This window comes from Microcaecilia unicolor, chromosome 4, assembly GCF_901765095.1.
Source record: "Microcaecilia unicolor chromosome 4, aMicUni1.1, whole genome shotgun sequence".
Lineage (NCBI taxonomy): Eukaryota > Metazoa > Chordata > Amphibia > Gymnophiona > Siphonopidae > Microcaecilia > Microcaecilia unicolor.
Genome location: NC_044034.1, coordinates 342,160,356 through 342,183,937, shown reverse-complemented (window position 1 = coordinate 342,183,937; position 23,582 = coordinate 342,160,356). Strand labels below are relative to the sequence as shown.

General features: G+C 42.6%; 1 protein-coding gene across 1 annotated transcript in view; it reads right to left on the bottom strand.

Annotated features, from left to right (window-relative positions):
• The window catches only part of LOC115469737 (interferon alpha/beta receptor 2-like), a 96,279-nt gene extending 73,518 nt beyond the window's left edge, over positions 1–22,761 (bottom strand). The window contains 2 exon segments of the mRNA XM_030202524.1: positions 21,862–21,945; positions 22,450–22,761. Coding sequence (XP_030058384.1) covers positions 21,862–21,910 — 49 coding nt within the window. The 5' untranslated portion in view covers positions 21,911–21,945; positions 22,450–22,761.
• Between the last annotated feature and the right edge of the window lie 821 nt (positions 22,762–23,582).

Here is a 23,582-nt window from a genome sequence, read left to right as displayed (position 1 = left end):
CTGACAGCCCACCATTCCAGTTAACTCGAAAAAAGCGACAATCCAAATATTCAGAAAGCCATTTAAAAACCACCAGCTATCCCTAGATTTTGAAGTCAAATCTTCAAAAGGTCACAATTAAGACCAACGCAATGGAAATATCCAGTTGCACAATCATGGCTGTTTACGCCTACCCAGATAGCTATATATGTTATGAATGAAAGTGGATAACAGTCTCTCTTTAAACTTGATTATGACGGATGTAATAAATCGTGGGCATCTAGGTAACTCTGTAAATTCTCAGTCACCACCGTTTCCAGTAACTTAGCTAGGAAAGGAATATTTGCTATTGTTATTGCATACCTGCTGAAAAATGCAAACAAACATATGTTACACCATATAAAGTTGATGAGTAGCAATATGGGCAGATAGCATTGTCCCACAGAACACCTTCTTTCCCAAATTACCAGGGTGCATGTTAGAAAATTTTCTCCACTTTCTGGCTTTCTCAATCACAATAGTGGAGTATGAGGGTTGTACTTTATTGAAACCCAGCCCTTATACTTCCCATCCATCTCTTTGTAGACAGGCCGGATGATCAGCCACACGACGTTGCTGTTTTTGAAGAAAGTCATGAACTAGAACAGCATCAGTGGCCTGCGGAGTCTCTATGAACTTGAAAAGCCCTATCTGCCTGTGGTTCTGCTTCCTGAAGCAGGAACAATATTGCTAAATGAATCTCAATGCTGGGGGTGGAGACTGACAGAATCCCTATAGAATATTCCTAGTTCTAGAAATGATTCAGGAAGAATGAAATCCAGATCTAAAAACTCTTTGATGCACTTTGCAAGATGTCAGAGCATTTGGGGGGGGGGGGGGGGGGGAGGAACAAGGTAATGAATGTTCTCCTTGAGGCTTTGGATTTGAAACACAGAGCCATGGGTACTACGGGACTTTAAGAAGCCAGAGTGGCCCTATGAAGAGGAGCTGTACCAGTGGATTAACATAACACTGTGCTAAGCTGGGAACATTTGGAAAGTCTTTGCAGTACTTCTTAAACTTGATGAACGTCTGAAGGAATAAATGAGGATATTCTGGAAGGGGCAGTAAAACATAGGAAGAGGATTTGTCTACAAAAGGCAGACAAGATTGGAACTGAAGACATTGGAGTCTGAGCAGCTGGAAGAGGACTGAGGCTAAACTGGGGAACAAGAGGACTCCTCCACTGTACCTTCTCTATGGATACGAAGAAGATCCTACACTTAAATCAATCTGCAGGTGGTCTGCACTACACGTGTGCCATAATGACTGCACTGACAGTGGTTGAAATGTGTCAGTAATAGGGTCCTGGTGTGTCTTTTTGATGGACTGGACTGTGTTGTGCAGAGATTTATTTTTATTTATTTATTGCATTTGTACCCCACATTTTCCCACCTATTTGCAGGCTCAATGTGGTTTACAGAGTGTTATTATGACATAGTCATGAGAGGATCTTAGATATATTCGGTGGTAGGACGAAGATATTTGAAGAAAGAGAAGGGGGTGTTAAATAAGGTGATGTAGGAGGTGTAATCATCTGTTTGGGTAGGTTGTGTGGTGATTTGTGTTTTTAAGGGTTCTTTTTGTAGGCTCTATTGAAGAGATGTGTCTTCAAAGATTTGCGAAAGTTGCTTAGATTGTCCATAGTTTTTAGGGCTGGGAGTAACGCATTCCATAGCTGTGTACTTCTGTAAGAGAAGGTAGTGGCGTATGCTTGCTTATATTTAAGTCCTTTACAACTGGGGAAGTTCAGATTGAGGAATTTGCGGGCTGATCTCTTGGCGTTTCTGGGCGGTAGGTCCACTAGGTTAAACATGTAAAGTGGGGCATCTGCGTGAATGATCTTGTGTACGATCGTGCAGATCTTGAATTCGATGCGTTCCTTGAGTGGTAGCCAGTGAAGTTTCTCTCTTAAGGGTTTCGCACTTTCGTATTTGGTTTTTCCAAATATGAGTCTGGCTGCGGTATTTTGGGCTGTTTGGAGTTTCTTAATAGTCTGTTCTTTGCAGCCAGTGTACAGAGCGTTACAGTAGTCCAGGTGACTTATTACCATAGACTGTATCAGGGTACGGAAAATGTTTCTTGGGAAGAAAGGCTTAACTCTTGAGTTTCCACATCGAGTAGAACATCTTTTTTGTCGTGTTCTTCACGTGGATATCGAGAGTGAGGTTTCGGTCGATGGTAACTCCGAGAATCTTCAGGTTTTCTGAGATAGGAAGGGTGCAGTATGGTGTGGTAATAGTGGAGTAGTTGTTTGTGTTGTATTGAGGAGTACTAGGCATTGAGTTTTTCTGCGTTGAGTTTTAGCTGGAATGAATCTGCCCAGGTGTGCATGGTTCTGAAGCCTTGGTTGATCTCGTTGGTGATTTCGTTTAGATTATGTTTGAACGGGATGTAGATTGTGACATCGTCTGCGTATATGTAAGGGTTAAGGTTTTGATTGGCTAATAGTTTGGCTAGTGGTATCATCATTAGGTTGAAGATGGTAGGTGAGATGGGGGATCCTTGAGGAACTCTGCATTCCGGTGTCCATGGAGGTGATCTTTCGGCATCTGTTATTACTTGGTAGGATCTGGTGGTGAGGAATCCCTTGAACCACTTGAGGACTGGGCCTCCGATTCCGAAGTGTGCAGGCTGATATCAGCACTGATGTGCTTATGCTTCTGCTCTTTGGAAGGATTTGTGGAGGACGCCTTCGCCAGGCTCGTGTAAGCATGCTGAAGACGACCATATTTTGGGCCCAGGAACCTCCAAAGAACTTCATGCTGCTTTCGTAGATCTCTGGTGTTGCTCCTTTATGGCTAGACTTTTAAAATCAATGCGCAGGGAGATGGAAGGGATGTCATAGAGGAGGACCTGCTGGAATGTGCTTAGCCAGCTGATCTTTGTACAGATGAAGTCTATTTGTCTTCTGCAGAAGCCTCTTCTCCGCTTTGTAGCGGTTCGAAAGTCAATACAGGCAATCTTGTGAAGATCTACAACCATAGGCGTCAATGCAGAAAGCCACAAGGTACAGACGGGTGCCAATGGCTGAGCATGCAGCTTCTACTATGAGATTAATGAGAAAATATTCTTTGGCGATGCTGTAAGCTAATGAGATGCAAATTCAAAGCACAGAGAACTTGCAGGCTAAACAGGAAAAGCCTGCTGGACTGATGAGCACAAAGATTCTGCAGTAAGGGAAGCTTCACTGTGTGCTTATCTTAAGACAATGAAAGTGCCATGAGCCAGAACATCATACTGTGTATAAATAGTAGTCTCCCAAATATTTCTTGCACGTACCATTTTTGTGGGGCTAATATTTATGTGCAGAACATGTGCCAATGTGTGTGGGTGCTTTTGTTTTCTTTGGACACAAGCACAGTGAAGCCACTTTTACCTCTGTTCTTTCTTTTCAAGTTGCAGGTACATACAGTGGGGGAAATAAGTATTTGATCCCTTGCTGATTTTGTAAGTTTGCCCACTGACAAAGACATTAGCAGCCCATAATTGAAGGGTAGGTTATTGGTAACAGTGAGAGATAGCACATCACAAATTAAATCCGGAAAATCACATTGTGGAAAGTATATGAATTTATTTGCATTCTGCAGAGGGAAATAAGTATTTGATCCCCCACCAACCAGTAAGAGATCTGGCCCCTACAGACCAGGTAGATGCTCCAAATCAACTCGTTACCTGCATGACAGACAGCTGTCGGCAATGGTCACCTGTATGAAAGACACCTGTCCACAGACTCAGTGAATCAGTCAGACTCTAACCTCTACAAAATGGCCAAGAGCAAGGAGCTGTCTAAGGATGTCAGGGACAAGATCATACACCTGCACAAGGCTGGAATGGGCTACAAAACCATCAGTAAGACGCTGGGCGAGAAGGAGACAACTGTTGGTGCCATAGTAAGAAAATGGAAGAAGTACAAAATGACTGTCAATCGACAAAGATCTGGGGCTCCACGCAAAATCTCACCTCGTGGGGTATCCTTGATCATGAGGAAGGTTAGAAATCAGCCTACAACTACAAGGGGGGAACTTGTCAATGATCTCAAGGCAGCTGGGACCACTGTCACCACGAAAACCATTGGTAACACATTACGACATAACGGATTGCAATCCTGCAGTGCCCGCAAGGTCCCCCTGCTCCGGAAGGCACATGTGACGGCCCGTCTGAAGTTTGCCAGTGAACACCTGGATGATGCCGAGAGTGATTGGGAGAAGGTGCTGTGGTCAGATGAGACAAAAATTGAGCTCTTTGGCATGAACTCAACTCGCCGTGTTTGGAGGAAGAGAAATGCTGCCTATGACCCAAAGAACACCGTCCCCACTGTCAAGCATGGAGGTGGAAATGTTATGTTTTGGGGGTGTTTCTCTGCTAAGGGCACAGGACTACTTCACCGCATCAATGGGAGAATGGATGGGGCCATGTACCGTACAATTCTGAGTGACAACCTCCTTCCCTCCGCCAGGGCCTTAAAAATGGGTCGTGGCTGGGTCTTCCAGCACGACAATGACCCAAAACATACAGCCAAGGCAACAAAGGAGTGGCTCAGGAAGAAGCACATTAGGGTCATGGAGTGGCCTAGCCAGTCACCAGACCTTAATCCCATTGAAAACTTATGGAGGGAGCTGAAGCTGCGAGTTGCCAAGCGACAGCCCAGAACTCTTAATGATTTAGAGATGATCTGCAAAGAGGAGTGGACCAAAATTCCTCCTGACATGTGTGCAAACCTCATCATCAACTACAGAAGACGTCTGACCGCTGTGCTTGCCAACAAGGGTTTTGCCACCAAGTATTAGGTCTTGTTTGCCAGAGGGATTAAATACTTATTTCCCTCTGCAGAATGCAAATAAATTCATATACTTTCCACAATGTGATTTTCCGGATTTAATTTGTGATGTGCTATCTCTCACTGTTACCAATAACCTACCCTTCAATTATGGGCTGCTAATGTCTTTGTCAGTGGGCAAACTTACAAAATCAGCAAGGGATCAAATACTTATTTCCCCCACTGTATGGTCAGAGAAAAAAACCCAAACCTGCAGTACGTCCCCAAAATTGGCATTTCTCAAATAACCCTTCTATGCTGCCAACGGATCTGGTGGTGAATTTTGCACTTTGTGCAAATGTTTTTAAAATCCCGTTTACTCCTGTGCTTTGTGGAGGAATACTTAATGGCTTCATTATAATTAATTTTAATATGGTGTGCATCACCGTGTACCGCATGAGTTAATAACTATCGTAGTGAACCGCTTTCTGCTTTGCGAGCACTGCTTTTCTCTGTAATTCTGTGTATGCTGGTCTTCCCTTTTCACAAATCAAAGGACTCTAAACTCTTCAAAATTGTGCTGCTTGCTTCCTTTGCAAAGCTGGGAAATCCGATCATGTTACTCCTTTATTTTCTCATCTTCACTGGCTTATAGTCTGTTATCCAGTTATGTTCAAAATTATGATTACCCAAGTGATAAGCTTTCTCTCTCCTCTTTAACTATTCCCTATACTCCTTCTTGTGCACTACGTTCTTTGGATGAAAATTGTATGGTTCTACCTAAGCCTCGTCAGGCCCGGTTACAATCTACTCGTCACTGCATTTTAATTTTGTTGCACCTACTCTCTGGAATTCTCTCATCGGTCATATTCGCTTTTTCCCCCGATTCATATCCTTTCTTAAAGCTCATTATTGCTCCTTGGCGTTTCAGGGTGGTTCCTGTTGAGTCTCAGCTGGTGGTTTGCTTACAGAGGGGGTCCTTTTACAAAGGTGAACTGAAAAATGGCTTGTGGTAGTAAGCGTGGGTTCTGGGCGCATGCCGATCCATTTTTTAGCGCGCCTGTAAAAAAGGCCTCTTTTTTTTTTGTCAAAAATGGATGTGCAGCAAAATCAAAATTGCCACGCGTCCATTTTGGGTCTCAGACCTTACCACTATTACTACTATTTATCATTTCTATAGCGCTACAAGGCATACGCAGCGCTGTACACCAAACACAAAAAGACAGTCCCTGCTCAAAGAGCTTACAATCTAGATAAGACTAGCAAACAGACAGAACAATTAAGGGTAAGGGAATAAATAGGTGAGAATAAAGGACAGCCATTGACCTAGCGGTAAAGAATCTGGGCGGTAATGACCTATGCGCATCAAATGCCACTTGGCGCGCGTAAAATAAAAAATATTTTTCAGACGCACACCAAAATTGAAATTACCGCAATGGCCACATGGTTACAGGGCGGTAACTCCAATTTGGCGTGCGTTTGGCGTGCATAGGCGCCTATGCAGATTAGTAAAAGGGCCCCAGAGTCTTTTTTTTTTTTTTTAATTGTTTTTTTTTTTTTACTCTGAATGTTAGTTTTAAACTTTCTTATTTTATGATGGAGTTCCTTTCCCTTTCAAGTGTTTTAGTATTAATTGTAAACTGCTTAGATCCCCGAGTCGGGAATATGTGGGTATAGCAAGTTTTTAATAAACAAACATACTGAATGCTTGTTAATCACACGTGATAGCTTTCTGCAACAACCCTACAATACTTACGTTCAGCTTCATTATGGTCAGAACCTAAACAAGTTCTGGATTTTTCTCTCATGTTGCAGGAAAGGACCCAACCATGACTTCATTTTTAGGAATGGGAAAACGAAGAATAATGTCATAACACAACCTCTTGCACAAACAGCAGGGCAGTGGCGTAGCCAGACCTGACATTTTGGATGGGCCCAGAGCTAATATGGGTGGGCACTATGTATATAGGTATGAGTCATGTTTCATGGGATAGTCTAAATAATGCCTTAGCATGCACTTGATGACAAAATTATCTGCCCAACAGATGGCCTGCATCAACATAAACCACATACATACTTTTATGGAACACAGAAATTTTTTAAATAAATTAAAAAATGTCAATCCTGCACTATCCCACAATTCTAGGCAGGTTACAACTGTTATATACATAAATTTTCATGAGAAGAAACCTCTCCCAAAAGTGCCAGCCAAAACACACACCACCCAACCAATTGCACACCCAAAGCTTCAGAGTATATGCCACTTTGAGTCTGTAAATGGACAGAAAAGCAACAGGTAAGTGTACGCATACCTGTGTAATTGGTAGCTTTAAATGTGCTATTGGCTAAATAGTGTATGCTCTAGCTGGCACCCCTAGGAAAGGTCTCTTCTCATGTGATTTAAATTGGTCTCTTCTACCCTCTGATTAATAGTGTATAGAACATACATACAATTTTGCATATTAATTACTAGACAAGCAATACTTAAACTCGACAAGACATAAGTCTACTATAATGGCAAACATCTAAACACACATCACAGTATCCTGTAAAAATAATTACAGCAATGGCACACATCCTTCAAACTTTGCTTTATAAGAAATTAAATTGAATTAAAATGAAACTCTCCTTTCATTGGGGCATATGGATTCACATCTTCACTTCATCTCTTTTGTACAAATGGATTATTCAATTTTGAACATGTTTCAGGTACAAGTGGTTTTCATAAGTCAAAATAATAAAAATATTTTCTTTCATGCAGATCTCTCATTTGTTTAAACATAACTACATGGGCTATAAACCCCTAATGCAGTCCATTGGGGTTTTTTTTCTTTGTACCCCACACTTTCCCACTCATGGCAGGCTCAATGTGGCTTAGGTACTTATTTGTACCTGGGGCAATGGAGGGTTAAATGACTTGCCCAGAGTCACAAGGAGCTGCCTGTTCCTGCAGTGGGAATCGAACCCAGTTCCCCAGGACCAAAGTCCACCACTGGGCCACTCCTCCACTTGTGATGACTTCTACTGTGCTAAAACTGGAAATACAGTGAGACAGAATAATAGAGTTGTTCCTCCTTGGTTAATTTGAGGCAAGAAGCTAAGAAATTATGTACTCTGGTCTTACAACAAGGACATCCCATCAAGCTAGGCATCATCATTTGGAAAGCATAAGTGTCATTCAGCTCCAACTGTTTTACCGCTGCTTTCCCTTAGCCACCATTATTCCTGGGACTCATCTATATACAAACACAGAGCTGGGAGACAAAGATTAACTCCCCCCCCCCCCCCAAATATACAAATATATATATGCCTTTCACAGCCAAACAGACTTTACAGAACTGGAAAATGTTGGCACACACCCAGACTGATCCTTGACTTCTGTATGATGGTAGCTCTGCCCCATCACCCAATATTTCTCTCTTAAATAGCAGCAATAAACAATATTAAGTGCACCTTTATAATATACCACCGCACCCCACAAAACAAAAGGAGCAAGTTCCCACAAACCATCCTCCTCCCTTGACCCAGACACAGGAAAAAAAAAGACTTCAAATGCTCTCATGTATCAACCCAATTCATATCCCTTAGTGCATATCTTGGTTGTTACATACATAAAAATGTCATAAAATAAGTAAATAAATAGATTGATAAACTCTGAATGTCGAGCACCTGATTCTCATAATGTCTGCTTTAGTGGCCCTTCACCAGGAGGAAAATATCTCCACACGAATACATCACGTGCTAGGGTGTCCCCACAAGCAGCCTCTCCAAATGACACACTGATGATCACAACTCTACCCACGAAAAGTTATCCCGTTATTATACTTTCTCTGTGTACATCCGCATACTGCACAAGCCGGCTTGCTTAAAAATACAAGCGAGATCAAGCAAAAACGCCACCAACAATAAAGAAGGACAACGTGGATGCAGCAGCCCACAGGCCCATTTGCCCTACCCCGAGTGCACGGGGATTATGGCTGTGCGCGAGGGAGGGAAAACAGACCAACCTCTGAGTCCGTGGCCTCAACCCTTTGCCGCCATGCTGCCTCCTGCTCTGAATTCAACCCCTTGGGTCCTGGCTGGGGGCTCACTGGAGACGACGAGATGAAACCTGGCCAGATCGATGCATGCACTGCAGGGCAGACCGCGTAAGTTAGTATATGCTAGAGGAGAGGCAGCAGGCAGCCGTAGGGAACGGAGACAGAGCAGCAGAGAGAAGTAAACCACCATAAGAAGGGTGCAGTGCGGAGCGATGCAGAGTGGAGCCTCTTCCCCTCCCCCTCCTATCCGATGCTTGACTCCCGATTGCAGGAAACAAAGCAAAACAAAGCAAGGCAAGGCAGTAGGAGGTGCTTCACTGCTTTCTGCACATTTACTAATGCGATTGGACTACTGCGTGTAGCTGTGCAGGATTGCTGGCAGCTGATTGGTGTTCCATAAGACTGGGTGGGCCTGAGCCAAATATGGGTGGGCCTGTGCCCACCCAGGCCCACCCGTAGCTACGCCCCTGCAGCAGGGTACAAAAAAAACGGACGCGCTGAGATTTCTGTACACAGAAAGGATGGGCATGCTCAGAACTTTTACACAGGGCTATGGAGATGGAAGAAATTCTGGGTGGAGTCGGAGTCAGTAAAAATGTACCGACTCAACTTCAAAATAAAATTTACCATATACTATATTGTTAAGTTTATCATTTATACTTACACATTTTCTTTGCTCAGGTTCTTTTTTCAAACGTCAAATAGATATGCTTTGTGGTCTATTAGTCCTAATTTTGTACATAAAGAAATACCCTATGTTTCTGTAATTAAATCAAATTTCTCTTAGATTTATTACACACAGTAAGAGTCAAAATCAGACAGAAAAATAAGTCATCAAAGGTTTGGTGTACTGACTCCACAGCCCTGCTTTTACATTTTGTTGTTACAGCTGTTCCAACCCAGTGATGTGTGAAGAGGTCCGCTCTCTTGTATGCCTGACTCAATTCTGCTTGATGACAAAAAACAAAATAAAACAAAACTCTCTTCTAAACCTCCTATCTCCAGCATCAGGTGTCTGTATCCCTGCCTAGTCTAGTCTAATCTAATCAGACATGTCTAGACCATTTTATCCCCAAAGGGGTCAGAGTTGTGACACATAACTTTGCAAAACTGCATGAATATTCTGCTCCGAAAGAAAACCTCATAACAGAGTCACCAAATGCAGTTTAAAAAAAAAACACTGCATGAATCACTGACCCAACATGTACTTTCATTGACAAGGTCGTGTTTAAGGTCACCCCTAAACTCCGAAAAGAATCCAACACTGGCACAAAAACAGAATCCAAATAAAAACCCGAAAAAGGACAAACCTCACCCACCTGCGACAACCACAAAATTTGGGTCTTTGCCACATTCAGACTTAGTTCATCCTTAACCAGGACTGAATCTTACAAAAATGAGACTCCACTGACTGAACACTCTCAACTGCTGTATCTGGTAACAGTGGTTAGCGTATCTGGGTTTAAAAAAAGGTTTGGCCAAATTCCTGGAGGAAAAGTCCATAGTCTGCTATTGAGACAGACATGGGAAGCAACTGCTTGCCCTGGGATTTGTAGCATGGAGTGTTGCCACAATTTGGGGTTTTGACAGGTACTTGTGACCTGGCTTGGCCACTGTTTGGAGAACAGGATACTGGGCTAGATGGACCACTGGTCTGACCCTGTATGGCTACTCTTATGTTCTTATCTGGAACAGGAAAATAAAACAATGTCATTGGCAATTTTTTTCATCAATGTATTTGAAATCCCTGCATTAGTATAATCCAATTGAGAAATAACCAAGGCCTGTACTGAAACTGCAAATTATCTTTAATAAAAATACAGGCAAACTGTCTTCAGTTATTCTAACATAAAAAAAGCTTCTTGTACAAATTATTAATTTGAGCCTCACAAGTTAAGGCTGAATCAAGTATGAAGCCTAACACTTCGGAGGCGTTAACTATAGTCAACCTGTCCCTACTGTTCAAAGAAATCAAAGAAAAAGCAGATAAATATTGCCAAGCCTGAAGATTTTTTTTTTCAGCCACAACTGTAAAACAATTCTATTCCCGAACTCAATGATTGCCACTATTTTACAAGCAGGGGTCACTTTTGTAAACAGGATTGGTAAACAAGCATTAAGGTGAGAAGCCAAGTCCATCACCAGGCAAAATGACCCACACTGTGCAAGAGGGAAACCCTGCTCCAATGACACAGCTAGTTGGGGGTGGGGTGTCGCCTCCGATGATGTCGTCACAGACACCCAGGAACATTAAGACTGAATCATAACTAAAACAAAGTTTACTCCCCTACATATTCTGTTTATCAAGTCTTTCCTCCCACCCTACCTTCTCCGTCTCATTCCCTCACATACTCTCCCCCCCCCCCCAGCTCCTCTCTCCCACACACTTTCAAAAAAATACACTCTCCTTCAACCTTCATCTCAGTCAGTCTCAATTTCCAAAAGTCTGATTCTACCTCTATCCCCATTCAAACTGTCTTTCCCCCCTTTTTTAACCCCTCCTATTTACCCCAGAGTCTTGTGGGTGGTGCCACCTCATGGATATCTATTTGCTTTTCTTCCACATAGCTTTTAGCCAGTTTGAAACTTGCAGTGCCTGAACACCTGCACTGCTCTGTCAGCTTTGCAAGGCTGCCGTGGGATACTGGGCAGCATTGGGCTGAGAGTCACTGTGGTGCGGGTGAAAACAGAAAATAAAAGAGCAGCCAAACGGAAGGAAGAAACTGTGGAACACTGGCTTAAGGAAGGGAAGAGTGAGGAAAGGAACAGAGGAAATACAGCTAAGACTTCAAAAGGCAGCAGAAAACACCAAACAAATAAGCAAAACAAATCAAACAATAACCCCCCCTCCCCCCCCAAGAACAACTGTAATGGAGATATGCCAGCAGCAAGTTCATAGTTCATCTTTATTTGATATAGCACCAATCATTAAAAAAAACATTTATCTAAGTGGTCTACAAAAGTTAAAACAAAGGAAAGACAACATTTGGAAAAAACAATAGGAGACTGTAGAAAACAGTCCGCAGAGAAGGCAGGGGGAGTGTGTGTACTGTGGGAGGTCCGCCACTGGCCCCCTCAGCCTTGCAATGCAAAACACCGCCCTTACCCCTTAATGGCGCCAGGAATTCAGATGACGCTCTCCCTACCAGTGGCACTGCTACCCAGCTCTTGCCCAATAAATAGATAGGGATGGGCTAGAGTGTAAATTTTAAAGGGGCTTCGACGTTAGTACAAGAGCAGTGCCGGGCAGACTTCTACGGTCTGTGCCCTGAGAATGGCAAGTACAAATCAAACTCGGGTATACATATAAAGTATCACATACTATGTAAAATGAGTTTATCTTGTTAGGCAGACTGGATGGACCGTACAGGTCTTCATCTGCCATCATTTACTATGTTACTCTTTGGTGTTCTACATGGAATGTTGCTACTAATTGGGATTCTGGAATCTTGTAACGCTTTAGGATTCCAGAATCTTCAGAACTTTTAATACAAGAACAGTGCTGGGCAGACTTCTACGGTCTGTGCCCTAAGAAAGGCAAGGACAAATCAAACTCGGGTATACATATAAAGTATTGCATACCATGTAAAATGAGTTTATCTTGTTGGGCAGACTGGATGGACTGTACCTACAGTCAGGCTCATTTTCGAAAGAGACAGACGTCGAAAAAGTGACATAAGTCGGCATTTGGACGTCCATCTCACAGAAACGGCCAAATCGGTATAATCGAAACCTCATTTTGGACGTCTTTCTCCGAAGTCCGTCAGAAGGACATCCAAATCTCAAGGGGGCGTGTTCAAGGCGAGACTTGGGCGTTCCTAAGACTTGGACTTCTTTCAGCAAAAATGTCCAGCACTAAAACTTAGATGATTTGAGATAGACCTGTTTTTATTATGAATAAGGCACAAAAAGGTGCCCCAAATGACCACTGGAGGGAATCAGGGATGACCTCCCCTTACTCCCCCTCCCACCCCCCAAAAGTGTGTTTAAGAACATTACTTGCCAGCCTCAGATGTCATACTAGGGTCCATGACAGCAGCATGCAGGTCCCTGGAGTAGTTTAGTAGTAGGTGCAGTACACTTCAGACAGGTGGACCCAGGCCCATACCCCCACTACCTGTCACACTTGTGGAGGAAACTGTGAGCCCTCCAAAACTCACCAGAAGCCCACTGTACCCACATATAGGTGCCCCCTTCACCCGTAAGGGCTATGGTAGTGGTATACAGTTGGGGGTAGTGGGTTTTGGGGGGGGTTGGAGGGCTCAGCACACAAGGTAAGGGAGCAACGGTGAGATGTATATCTGGGAGCATTTTATGAAGTCCACTGCAGTGCCCCCTAGGGTGCCCTATTGCTGTCCTGTGATGTCAGGGGGACCAGTTTACTAAAAATGGTGGCTCCTCCTACGTCCCAATGGCTTGATTTTGGAAGTTTTACACTTGGACGTTTTTTTTCTCCAAAAATGGCCGAAAATCAAAGACGTCCAAATTGCAAAACGTCCAAATCACAGGACGTCCATGGTTTTTCGAACACAAAAGATGGACATCCATCTTTTTAGAAAATGATCTACTTCCCAGTTCGGAATTTGGACATTTCTTTCGAAAATGCCCCTCTATGTTATGTAATAAGCAGTATATAAATACTATATAAATAAAGTCTGTCTGTCTTCTGTTTCTAGAACACCTGTGTGCCTGCCTACTTTCCCCAGTCAGGACTGCAGCGACTCTGTGTAACCTAACTTCATTTCTCACCATCAATCCCGGTGGCTACGCCCCCTCCTTCGAAGAACACCACCATGGCCCTTAGTCTCTGCACCAGCCTTTTCACAGCAGCAACAGGAACCACATCACTGCCTGTCCTCCCTGCCAGCTCTTCATACTCCCCTCCTGCCAGCTACCCCCCCCCCCAAAAAAAAAAAAAAAAACCCAGCCACAGGACAAGCTCTGCACTCCAGCCCTTAAAGACATGGGATACCACCACCAATTTAACAAGAAAAAAAAATTCACCCAGGAGTGGCCTAGTGGTTAGGGTGGTAGACTTTGGTCCTGGGGAACTGAGGAACTGAGTTCGATTCCCACTTCAGGCACAGGCAGCTCCTTGTGACTCTGGGCAAGTCACTTAACCCTCCATTGCCCCATGTAAACCGCATTGAGCCTGCCATGAGTGGGAAAGCGCGGGGTACAAATGTAACAAAAAAAAATATACACTATAGCCATAATCTCTAATAGTAAAATTCAAACACAAGGAAAACACCACATGTGGAAAGACAAATATAATCCTCCTCTCACAGTACTTATTCCCAGTGTTGAAATTAAAAAAATAAGTCCCAACCATAACCTTTGAAGTTTATTCCCCTCTTGTTTTTCAATTCCAGTGACATTCAACAAGGCAGAAATCAGGAACGAGACCAATTCCACAATGAATCATCTAACATACTCAGATCCCTCCACCCTCCTATTTTAAAAAGATATCCTTAAGTCTCTGTAAGGAAGTTGGGTACATAACAAAAGAAAAGGGTGAGAAATAACTTTTCTGACAATAGTGTGTGGGCACATTCGTTCAAAGGAGTCTTACATGACCTACGGACCGAGCAAGTGTCCAACAGGGAAAAAAAACAAGGTTTTAAGGGGATTACCAGCAGTTTTTAAGATACCATCTAAATCTCCTTCACCACTGGAGAAAACAATTTGAACACAAAATGTACTCTTGTCCTGGCCGTCTCACTGTCTCTAGAGCAGCGATGCTCAATGTGCAACCTTTCATGGCACTTTTTCACTGATGAATGACACCTTTGTAAGGTCTTTCATTTTTATATGATGGCAGAAGGCTACCCAAGTCTTTTTCCTTCTTTATATTTATTTCAAAAAAATAAAAGCATAAATTGGAGGTAAAAAGTTTATCACACTAAATTGTGAAGAACGGTGGACTGACTCGCATCTTTATTTTGTTGGGATACACACTTAAGTACATAAGTATTGCCATACTGGGACAGACCAAAGGTCCATCAAGCCCAGCATCCTGCTTCCAACAGTGGCCAATCCAGGTCACAAATAACTGGCAAGATCCCCAAAAAAGTACAAACATTTTCTTCTGCAGTGGATTTTCCCCAAGTCCATTTTAATAGTGTTCTATGGACTTTTCCTTTAGGAAGCTGGCCAAACCATTTTTTAAACCCTGCTAAGCTAACTGCCTTTACCATATTCTCTGGCAACAAATTCCAGAGTTTAATTACACGTTGAGTGAAGAAATATTTTCTCCGATTAGTTTTAAATTTACTACTTTGTAGCTTCTGTACTATATAACGTCAAAAAATAAATAGCAGAATCAGAGATAACTTTTACTCAGGCACAGAAATGTTTAAAAAACTAAGAAGCCAGACAACATTATAGGAGCAAAGAAAACAAGTTTTCCCGATGACTTTTCAGCTCTATTTTTCGCCATGGTTCAGCAGAACAGAGACATGAGATCATACTGAATGCGTGTGCTGCGGTCTGTGCTGTTGTGTGTTATATCCTTCTCTTACAAGAGATTCAAGATAGGATTAAAGACAAGGCTTTTCTGATGAAGCCAGTTATGGGTTCGGAAGTTTTACAGATCCATTTTCCCTTTTGTGATCTGCAGTATTGTTTATTGTGAATTCACTATTCTGAATATGCAAGGAACAAATAATCTGCTAACAATAAAAAGGAGGAAAAAGGACTTGCACATACTGCACGGCGGAGGTACTGAAATCGCTGTATGTTAACGCTCCTGAAGAAGCCAATGTGAAACAATAGCAACTTAGCGTAGGGCAGCATATATTTCAGATAAGTACCTGATCGAGTGTGGACTATAATAATGAATGAAAAAATGTAACAAGAAAAATGAAAATAAATTAAACATTAACTATACAGGGTTTTTTTTTTTTTTTTAGGACTGATGAAGACATTTGGCCGGTTATTAGTCCAAAGACTCATTAAGATGTGATCTAAGCCACTAAAGTCCTTTTACTCCTTTTTATTTTTAGCACATTCTCAGTTACTTGCATATTCAGAATAGTGAGATTTTCTCTAGTAAAGTTTAAAGCCTTTATAGATAGTTGTGACACATTATTGAGAATTCAGCAACTCATCTATGATGTACTTGAGACTTCGAACGTGGATGTGCTTAATCACTAATCTATACAACTAAATAATTTTCTCACCACTATATATATTTTAGAGGAAATGACCTCAGTGGCTTCATGGCCTAATATTGGGCACATTGAAAGCCTCACAATAAATCCACCATCATCGGTCTGAAAATCCCCTATTTACTTAAGCCTTTAAAGTCACATACTTTCATTATTATAACTTTCAGTTTCAAAAATCACAGTGGTTAATCTTTTTTATAAATTTTCAAACGGGGATTACATATAAGGCACCTAGATTTGCATGCCGAAATCCAGGCATATTCTAAAACTACACGGGTAACTTAAAAGGCTTAACAAGCTAATCAGCGCTTTTAACAGCGCTTAACAAGCAATAATGAGCACTAATTGGCAATAATTGCAATTTACACACACAACTCGCTAAGCGTATTCTATAATGAACTGCGCCTAAACGGTGAGGCGCGCAGTTCAAAATAAATGCGTACAGTTCAAAAGGGGTGTGTTTATAGGCATTTCGTGGGCGTTCCAAAATTTATGCACGCAGTAATAGAATACGGCCCAGTGCGCCTAAATCTATGTGCCAGGATTTACGCGTTTTCGTTGGTGTAAATGGGTGCACGCAGATTTAGGTGCAATGACATCGACTAAGAGTATTCTATATATCGCGCGTAAATCTTAAAGAATACACTTAGTCAAAACCGGGTTCCACGCTGATTTTTTAGGTGCCATATATAGAATCTGGCTCTTAACGTCTTGACTACTTGCAAAGGCAAACTTACCTTTTCAGGACTCACTTGATTCTACGGAGCCATCCATATCGTCGATGCCAGCTTCTTCAGGAGCCTATCGGCCAAAATCTTTTACTAAGGCAAATCGCCCTCAATTGCTACTGAGAAACTTTGGTCATGAAGGTCTGTGCCCAATCAGGCACGGTCCTTCATGAACAAAGTTTCCGAGTGGCAATTGAGGGCGATTTGCCTTAGTAAAAGAGATAGGCTCCTGAAGAAGCTGGCATCGGTGATATGGACGGCTCCGTAGAGTCTAGTGTGCCCTGAAAAGGTAAGTTTGCCTTTGCAAGTAGTCAAGACGTTAAGAGCCAGATTCTATATATGGTGCCTAGATTCTGCACGGAAATACGCGAGTAACTTAAATGGTGTAACAAGCCAATCAGCGTTTTTAACAGCACTAAACAAGCAATATTGAGCATTAATTGGCAATTATCATAATGTATGCGCGGAAATCGCTAAGTGTATTCTATAAAGAACTATGCCTAAATTGCAAAGTGCGCAGTTCAAAATAAATGCGCGTAGCGGCGCGTTTATGGGCATTTCATGGGCGTGCCAAAATTTATGCACGTAATTCCAGAATACGGGTCGGTGCACCTAAATCTACGCGTGTGGATTTACACCAGGTTTTTATTGGCATAAACGGGCACACGTGGATTTAGGTGCTACGGTATCGAGTAAGAGTATTCTATACACCACACCTAAATCTTATAGAATATGCTTAGTTCCGCGCAGAGTTTTTAGGCGCCAAATATAGAATCTGGGGGTAAATATTTAAAGACATTAAACGTTTGAAAATTTATAAAAAAGATTAGCCATTGTGATTTTTTTAAACTGAAAGTTATAATAACGAAAGTATGTTGCTTTAAAGGGTTAAGTAAATAGGGGATTTTTCAAACTGATGATGATGGTGGTATTGTGAGGCTTTCAATATGCCCAATATTAAGGCTATGAAGCCACTGAGGCCTTTTCCCCTAGAAGATAATAGTGGTGAGAAAACTGCAATTTAGTTGTATAGAGTATTGTTTATTGTACCAGGTTTTACACTGGTGTGCTAATCACTTCTTTTCTTTGTGTCTCTCTGGTGTTTTGTGTTGAGGCAATTTCTCCAAATATGTTATCTGGATTGCTTTGTTTTGATATTGGAATCTGATAAGATGACATTATTGTATACCGCTTTGATATCCCTTTTTATGAAATGAGTATCTAGAACGTCAGACTTTCTACTTTACCTATGTAATTACAGCTTAACCCTGTTTTAACGCGGTGCTCGGGTTCAAAGAATCACATCGCGATATAAGCGGATTGTATTAGAAATTTCTACCCATTTTTCTGCATTCAATTTATACAGTACCTATCAATTTCGAATGCCTCATTTTTGCACGCGATAATTGCAGTACTATAGAATATTAATCACTCTATTGGTACTTTCTGCTAGAAATCCCTTCAATTTATTCATAAGGCAAGTAAGATTCTCTCTTCACTTTTCGGAGGAGAGACTTCAGATTCTCTGCATTTCGCCCTGGATTGCATCGCACGGATAGCCGACTGCTTCCTATCCTATGCAGACCATTATCTGCTATATTGGGATAAGGTGCAGAATCGTCATAAGTCAGAAAACCTTCATTTACTAACTTTAAATTACTTTCATAGACTTTTTATATTTATATTGGAATTCACTGCCAGAGAATGTGGTAAAGGCGGTTAGCTTAGCGGAGTTTAAAAAAAGGTTTGGATGGCTTCCTAAAGGAAAAGTCCATAGACTGTTATTAAATGGACTTGGGGAAAATCCACTATTTCTTGGATAAGCAGTATAAAATGTTTTGAACATTTTTGGGATCTTGCCGGGTATTTGTAACCTGGATTGGCCACTGTTGCAAACAGGATGCTGGGCTCGATGGACTTTTGGTCTTTCCTAGTATGGCAATACTTGTGTACTTATTATAATATGCATCAATACACTTATCTGGGCTGTAGTTTCCTCCCAATTGTATTGTGATCAGTTTGTTTGCTTTGTCTGTTCTTTTTCTTTTATTTTTTGCTTATTTGTTATTTGGGGTTTTCTGCCACCTTTCTTATTTCTTTGCTCCATTTCTCTTTCCTCACTCTCCCCCTTCCCTTTGTTACACCTACATTCCAGAGATTCTTCCTTCCCTCTGGCTGCTCTTCCATATTTAGCTTCGCTTCTGCCTCTCCTCCTCCCTAACTTCATTCCTCTCTCTTCTCTGCTTCTATGTTGCCTAAAAGTAATGGGAAGCTCTAGACTGCTGCATCAAGTGCCAGACCAGGTGTAGGTACTGCCCTGGGCAATGTCACTGATCCCCACACACAGAGGTAAGAGGCCTTCACGCAGTCCCTCTGCCAACTTTTGCTTGTGTTAGTGCAATAGTAATAACCTGGAAGAGTCAGAAGCAGCCACGGCAAGGCCAGAGAGGCTGCGGGATGTTTTGAACGTTTACCTCACCCCAATGGCAACTAGTAGATTTTCATTGGGTAGTAGAGGAGGTTTCCTCTTCAAACTCTCTCCTTTTCTGGTGCCAGACCAAGTTCGGGGCTGCTGGTGGCACCCCTGGTTGTATGGAACCCAGGGTGATCACATGGCTCGCCCTACCCTAAAATCCAGCTCTGGCCAGAGCAGCATCTCTTCCTAGCCCCAGCCACGGTGGTGTTCTCTCTCCTTAAGCCCAGAAAAAAAAATGTGGCAGGTCCTGTATGCTTGCAGTAAAGAAAAGAAACAGGCAAGAAATCTTCACTGGCACTGACTGCAGAAGTAGTTAAACTTCTCCTCAGAGCTTATATTAAGACTAGCCGTTGAGCCCATGAAAACGGGCTATTTTTGGAATGGGGGGGGTTTCCGAGCCCCGCCCCGCCTCCCCCGGAGTCGCCGCCGCCGCCCCTCCACCCGGCTCGAGCAGCTCTGTAAACTTACATCAGCACGCAGCAGCAGGCACATCAGCAAAGCTGCCGTCAGGGCGGGCTTCCTTCTCTGCCTGTGTCCCGCCCTCGTGTGACGTAACGTCAGCGAGGGCGGGACAAAGGCAGAGAAGGAAGCCCGACGGCAACTTTGCTGATGTGCCTGCTGCTGCGTGGTGGTGTAAGTTCACAGAGCTCGGGCCAGATGGAGGGGCGGCAGCGACTCTGGGGGAGGGGGGGAGGGGGAGCAGTTCAGACGTCTGCAGCATGCCAGTAGAGACTTTCCTCTCTGTCCCGCCCCCGTCATCACGTATTGACGCGGGGGCAGGGCAGAGAGGGAAGTCTCTACTGCGCATTTGCGAGTGAGTACGGTCACTCGCCGTTTATATGTTTGATTCTACCATTAGAAAATCCTTTGCTCAGCCTTCTGGTCTTCAGTATTTGTACTGAATAGCTAATAATCTTCATTATGGCATTTAAAATGAACTGTGCTCTGATGTCAGAGCGAGTCTTTCACACATAGCTTAACACAAGGTGATCACAGTAGCACACAAAATTGAATGCAGAAGCTGAGGTAAGCTGCATGGGAAGTCCACGCTTTCACAAGTTGGCCCCAGAGAGGTGAGCACAGTATTCTAGGTTTCTCCACCACACACAACTACTGTATAATTTCCCATCTAGGAGGCCCTGTATTGATGCAGGAAGGATGTGAAATCAGGCCCTTAATACTAGCGAATAGCATTTTTTACTAGTCATCCGAATACGAACAACAACAAACAACACAACCCACAGCAAAAATTAATAATCAAACATTTTAAAAAAACTGTTTCAGAAAAGTTTTTTGTGCGCTCAGAATGTGCCATTTATATTTTGAGGAATACGAGACATTAACCTTTAACATAACAATAAATGAAGCAAAATGAAATCAGAAGTGTTGGCTTATTTGTATTCAAATTTAAATTACTATTAGTTATTCTTATCTATATGTTACATCTTTGCTTACACCCTATGCTGTCTATTAAAATGGGGTTTTTTTTTGTGTAGGTATTTATTTATTTAGATTTTGCTCACACCTTTTTCAGTAGTAGCTCAAGGTGAGTTACATTCAGGTACTCTGGATATTTCTCTGTCCCAGGAGGGCTCACAATCTAAGTTTGTACATGAGAGGCAATGGAGGGTTAAGTCACTTGCCCAAGATCACAAGGTGCAGCAGTGGGATTTGAACCAGCCACCTCCGGATTGCAAGACCGGTGCTCTAACCACTAGGCCACTCCTCCACTCTGTATGTAATATAGCATACTATGCCATACTTCGTATTGTTGTTTGAATATTTTTACTGCTGTAATTGTCTGCTGCTTATGTTTGACTTATTCTTGCTGTACACTGCCTTGAGTGAATTGCTTCAAAAGGCGGTAAATAAATCCCAATAAATAAATAAATATTGGCTGAATATGAATAATGTATTTGGGGTCGAACTGAATATGAATATTCAGTACAGCTCTACTTAATACGCAGAAATATTTGCAGAACAGGCTACGAGTGAAAAGGACTGCAACATCCCTAGTGCCTGCACTGATTAGATATTGGACAGTCAAAGTGAAAAACAGCCAATGGATTTCAGTACAGTTTTGCATCAGTATGTTATTCATTACTGCTTGATGGTGCACAGCTCTTACTTTCATAAAATGAAAACACGCAATACACAAGAACCCAGGATAAAGAGCTCCCAAAGTAATAAACTTTGGGGCCCTTTACTAAGGCGTGCCGAAAAATGGCCTGCGCTGGTGTAGACGCAAGTATTGGACGCGCGCAGGTCCAATTTTGAGCGCACCTGCAAAAAAGGCCTTTTTTTGTTGCCAAAAATGGACATACGGCAAAATAAAAATCAGTGCGCATCCATTTTGGGCCTGAGACCTTACTGCCACCCATGGATTAAGCGGTAAGGTCACACGTGTCAGCTGGGCGGTAATTGTCAGCGCACGTACGCTGCCATTACCACCTGGTTTGCGCCACGCGGTAGAAAATAGAATTCAATTTTCTGCCACGCATTTTGGATGCGCATCAAAATTAGAATTACCGGTTGGGCACGCGGTAGTTCTAATTTGACGTTATACTCGTATAGGCGCCTATGCGTCTTAGTAAAAGGGCTCCTTTGGTTTTCACTTCTTGGTATGCCCCCTCCTCTCTTATGCTAAACAGAAGTTTAAAAATGTACTTACAGAGTGCGCATAACAGACACAGTTGCAAGGGTCCACTAACTGAGGCCATTCCTGATCAAAGTGGAATTTATTTTACCTTCATACCTGTAAAGAGAAGGAAGACTAATTTAAGCCCTGGCTAGAGGCTCCAGCATGTAACAGAAAACACATACCCGTGTACTCACGACGATAGAGTCGAGGGACGAAGCTGGGGGAGTTCCTTTCCCAAATTCACTAGGAGGTTATCACTATTCTAACCGAATGGGTGCAATAAACCGAAAAAATCCCCCGACTTTAAAATTCTGTTAATACAAACAAACTGGAGCAGCATCTGCAAAAGACCCCCCCGGACAGTCTCTCAGAAGGCTGGGATTGGCACGGGACATTAACATTGTACATGCCCAGCTCAGAGGCTTACCTGGAGGGCTTCGGGTAAAACGCGGATCCTGTTGACCCTGCAGATCCCGCGGATCTAAACCGCGTACCCGAAAGGAGCAACCCCTCCACTTTGGCCACAGTTGGCCAAAGAACCGCTATAAAGAGCGGTTTCACACCGTCTCCTGCAAAATGATATTTTGTTTTCTCCTTTGGTGAAAGAATAATATTTACCCTTCAGCTTGACTCCAATCCACTGCGAAATAGCGAATGCATCACGTTGCCCAATAAACGAAAAAGTGAAAACTGATCATTCCTTCCTTCCTTCCTTCCTTCCACCCCTCCCCCAATTCCTCTACTACCCCCCAGAGGGTAGGTTTGTGTCAGATCGCCGATCGTAGAGGGGAGGGTGAGGGGTGGGAATGTCCCGGTAAGCCGGTCAGGGGCCAGAGAGGGCTACGTACAGCGGGGCGCTTCGCTCAGCATTCCCCGAGCTCTGGGGCTGTCAGGAGGATATGTTAGAAGCGGCTGATCCGCTGGATTATATCACTCACTGGCTCCCACCGCAGCGACTTCCTTCCTCGCCCCACTAGCTGAACCAAGGAGGTTGAAGAAAATAAGAGACGACGGCGTATTCCTATCAAGTCCATTATACGGGCTGAAGCCAGTGGGCGGAGCTTGCTGGCAGTAGGCGGAGCTTGCCGCCGTTTTAGTTCACCCAAAACAATTATTATTATTAGCATTTGTAGTATAGCGCTACGAGACGCACGCAGCGCACCTGATACTGAGAGACAGTCCCTGCTCTAGAGCTTACAATCTAAAAATACAGACAGACAAGACAATTAAGGGCGAGGGAAGTACTGGGTGAGAAGGAAACAATAGCAAAAGATTATTAGAAATAACGGACTGCTTAAGCTTGGTCATCTGTAAGAAGTCTAAACCTGATCCAGTTGGATAGGCAGTGCCTTAAAAGGTGGAGGACAAAAGATTGTTTTTTTTCCTTACAGCTTTTTTTATTTATTTGAAAGCTTCCCATATGTAGATATATATCGTGAAATAAAAATTGAATATTGCTAAAACAGCTTTAAAATTATTATAGCTGGTAGAAACAACAGTTATAAGCTCTGTGTTTTATGCTCATTTTTCTACACTGTTCTGTACAAATACAGATGACCAAATTTCAGTGGTTTCCTGATTGGTTCATCTTAAATGTATGTATTTATTTATTTGTGACATTTATATCCCTTTAAGTTCAATGTGGCTTACAATAGGACATATAACAAACAATAATGCATTAGAAAGTAATCTGTTGTAAGAATCCAATTTTACAATACAGTAGCATAAACATACCGGGATAGCTATGGATG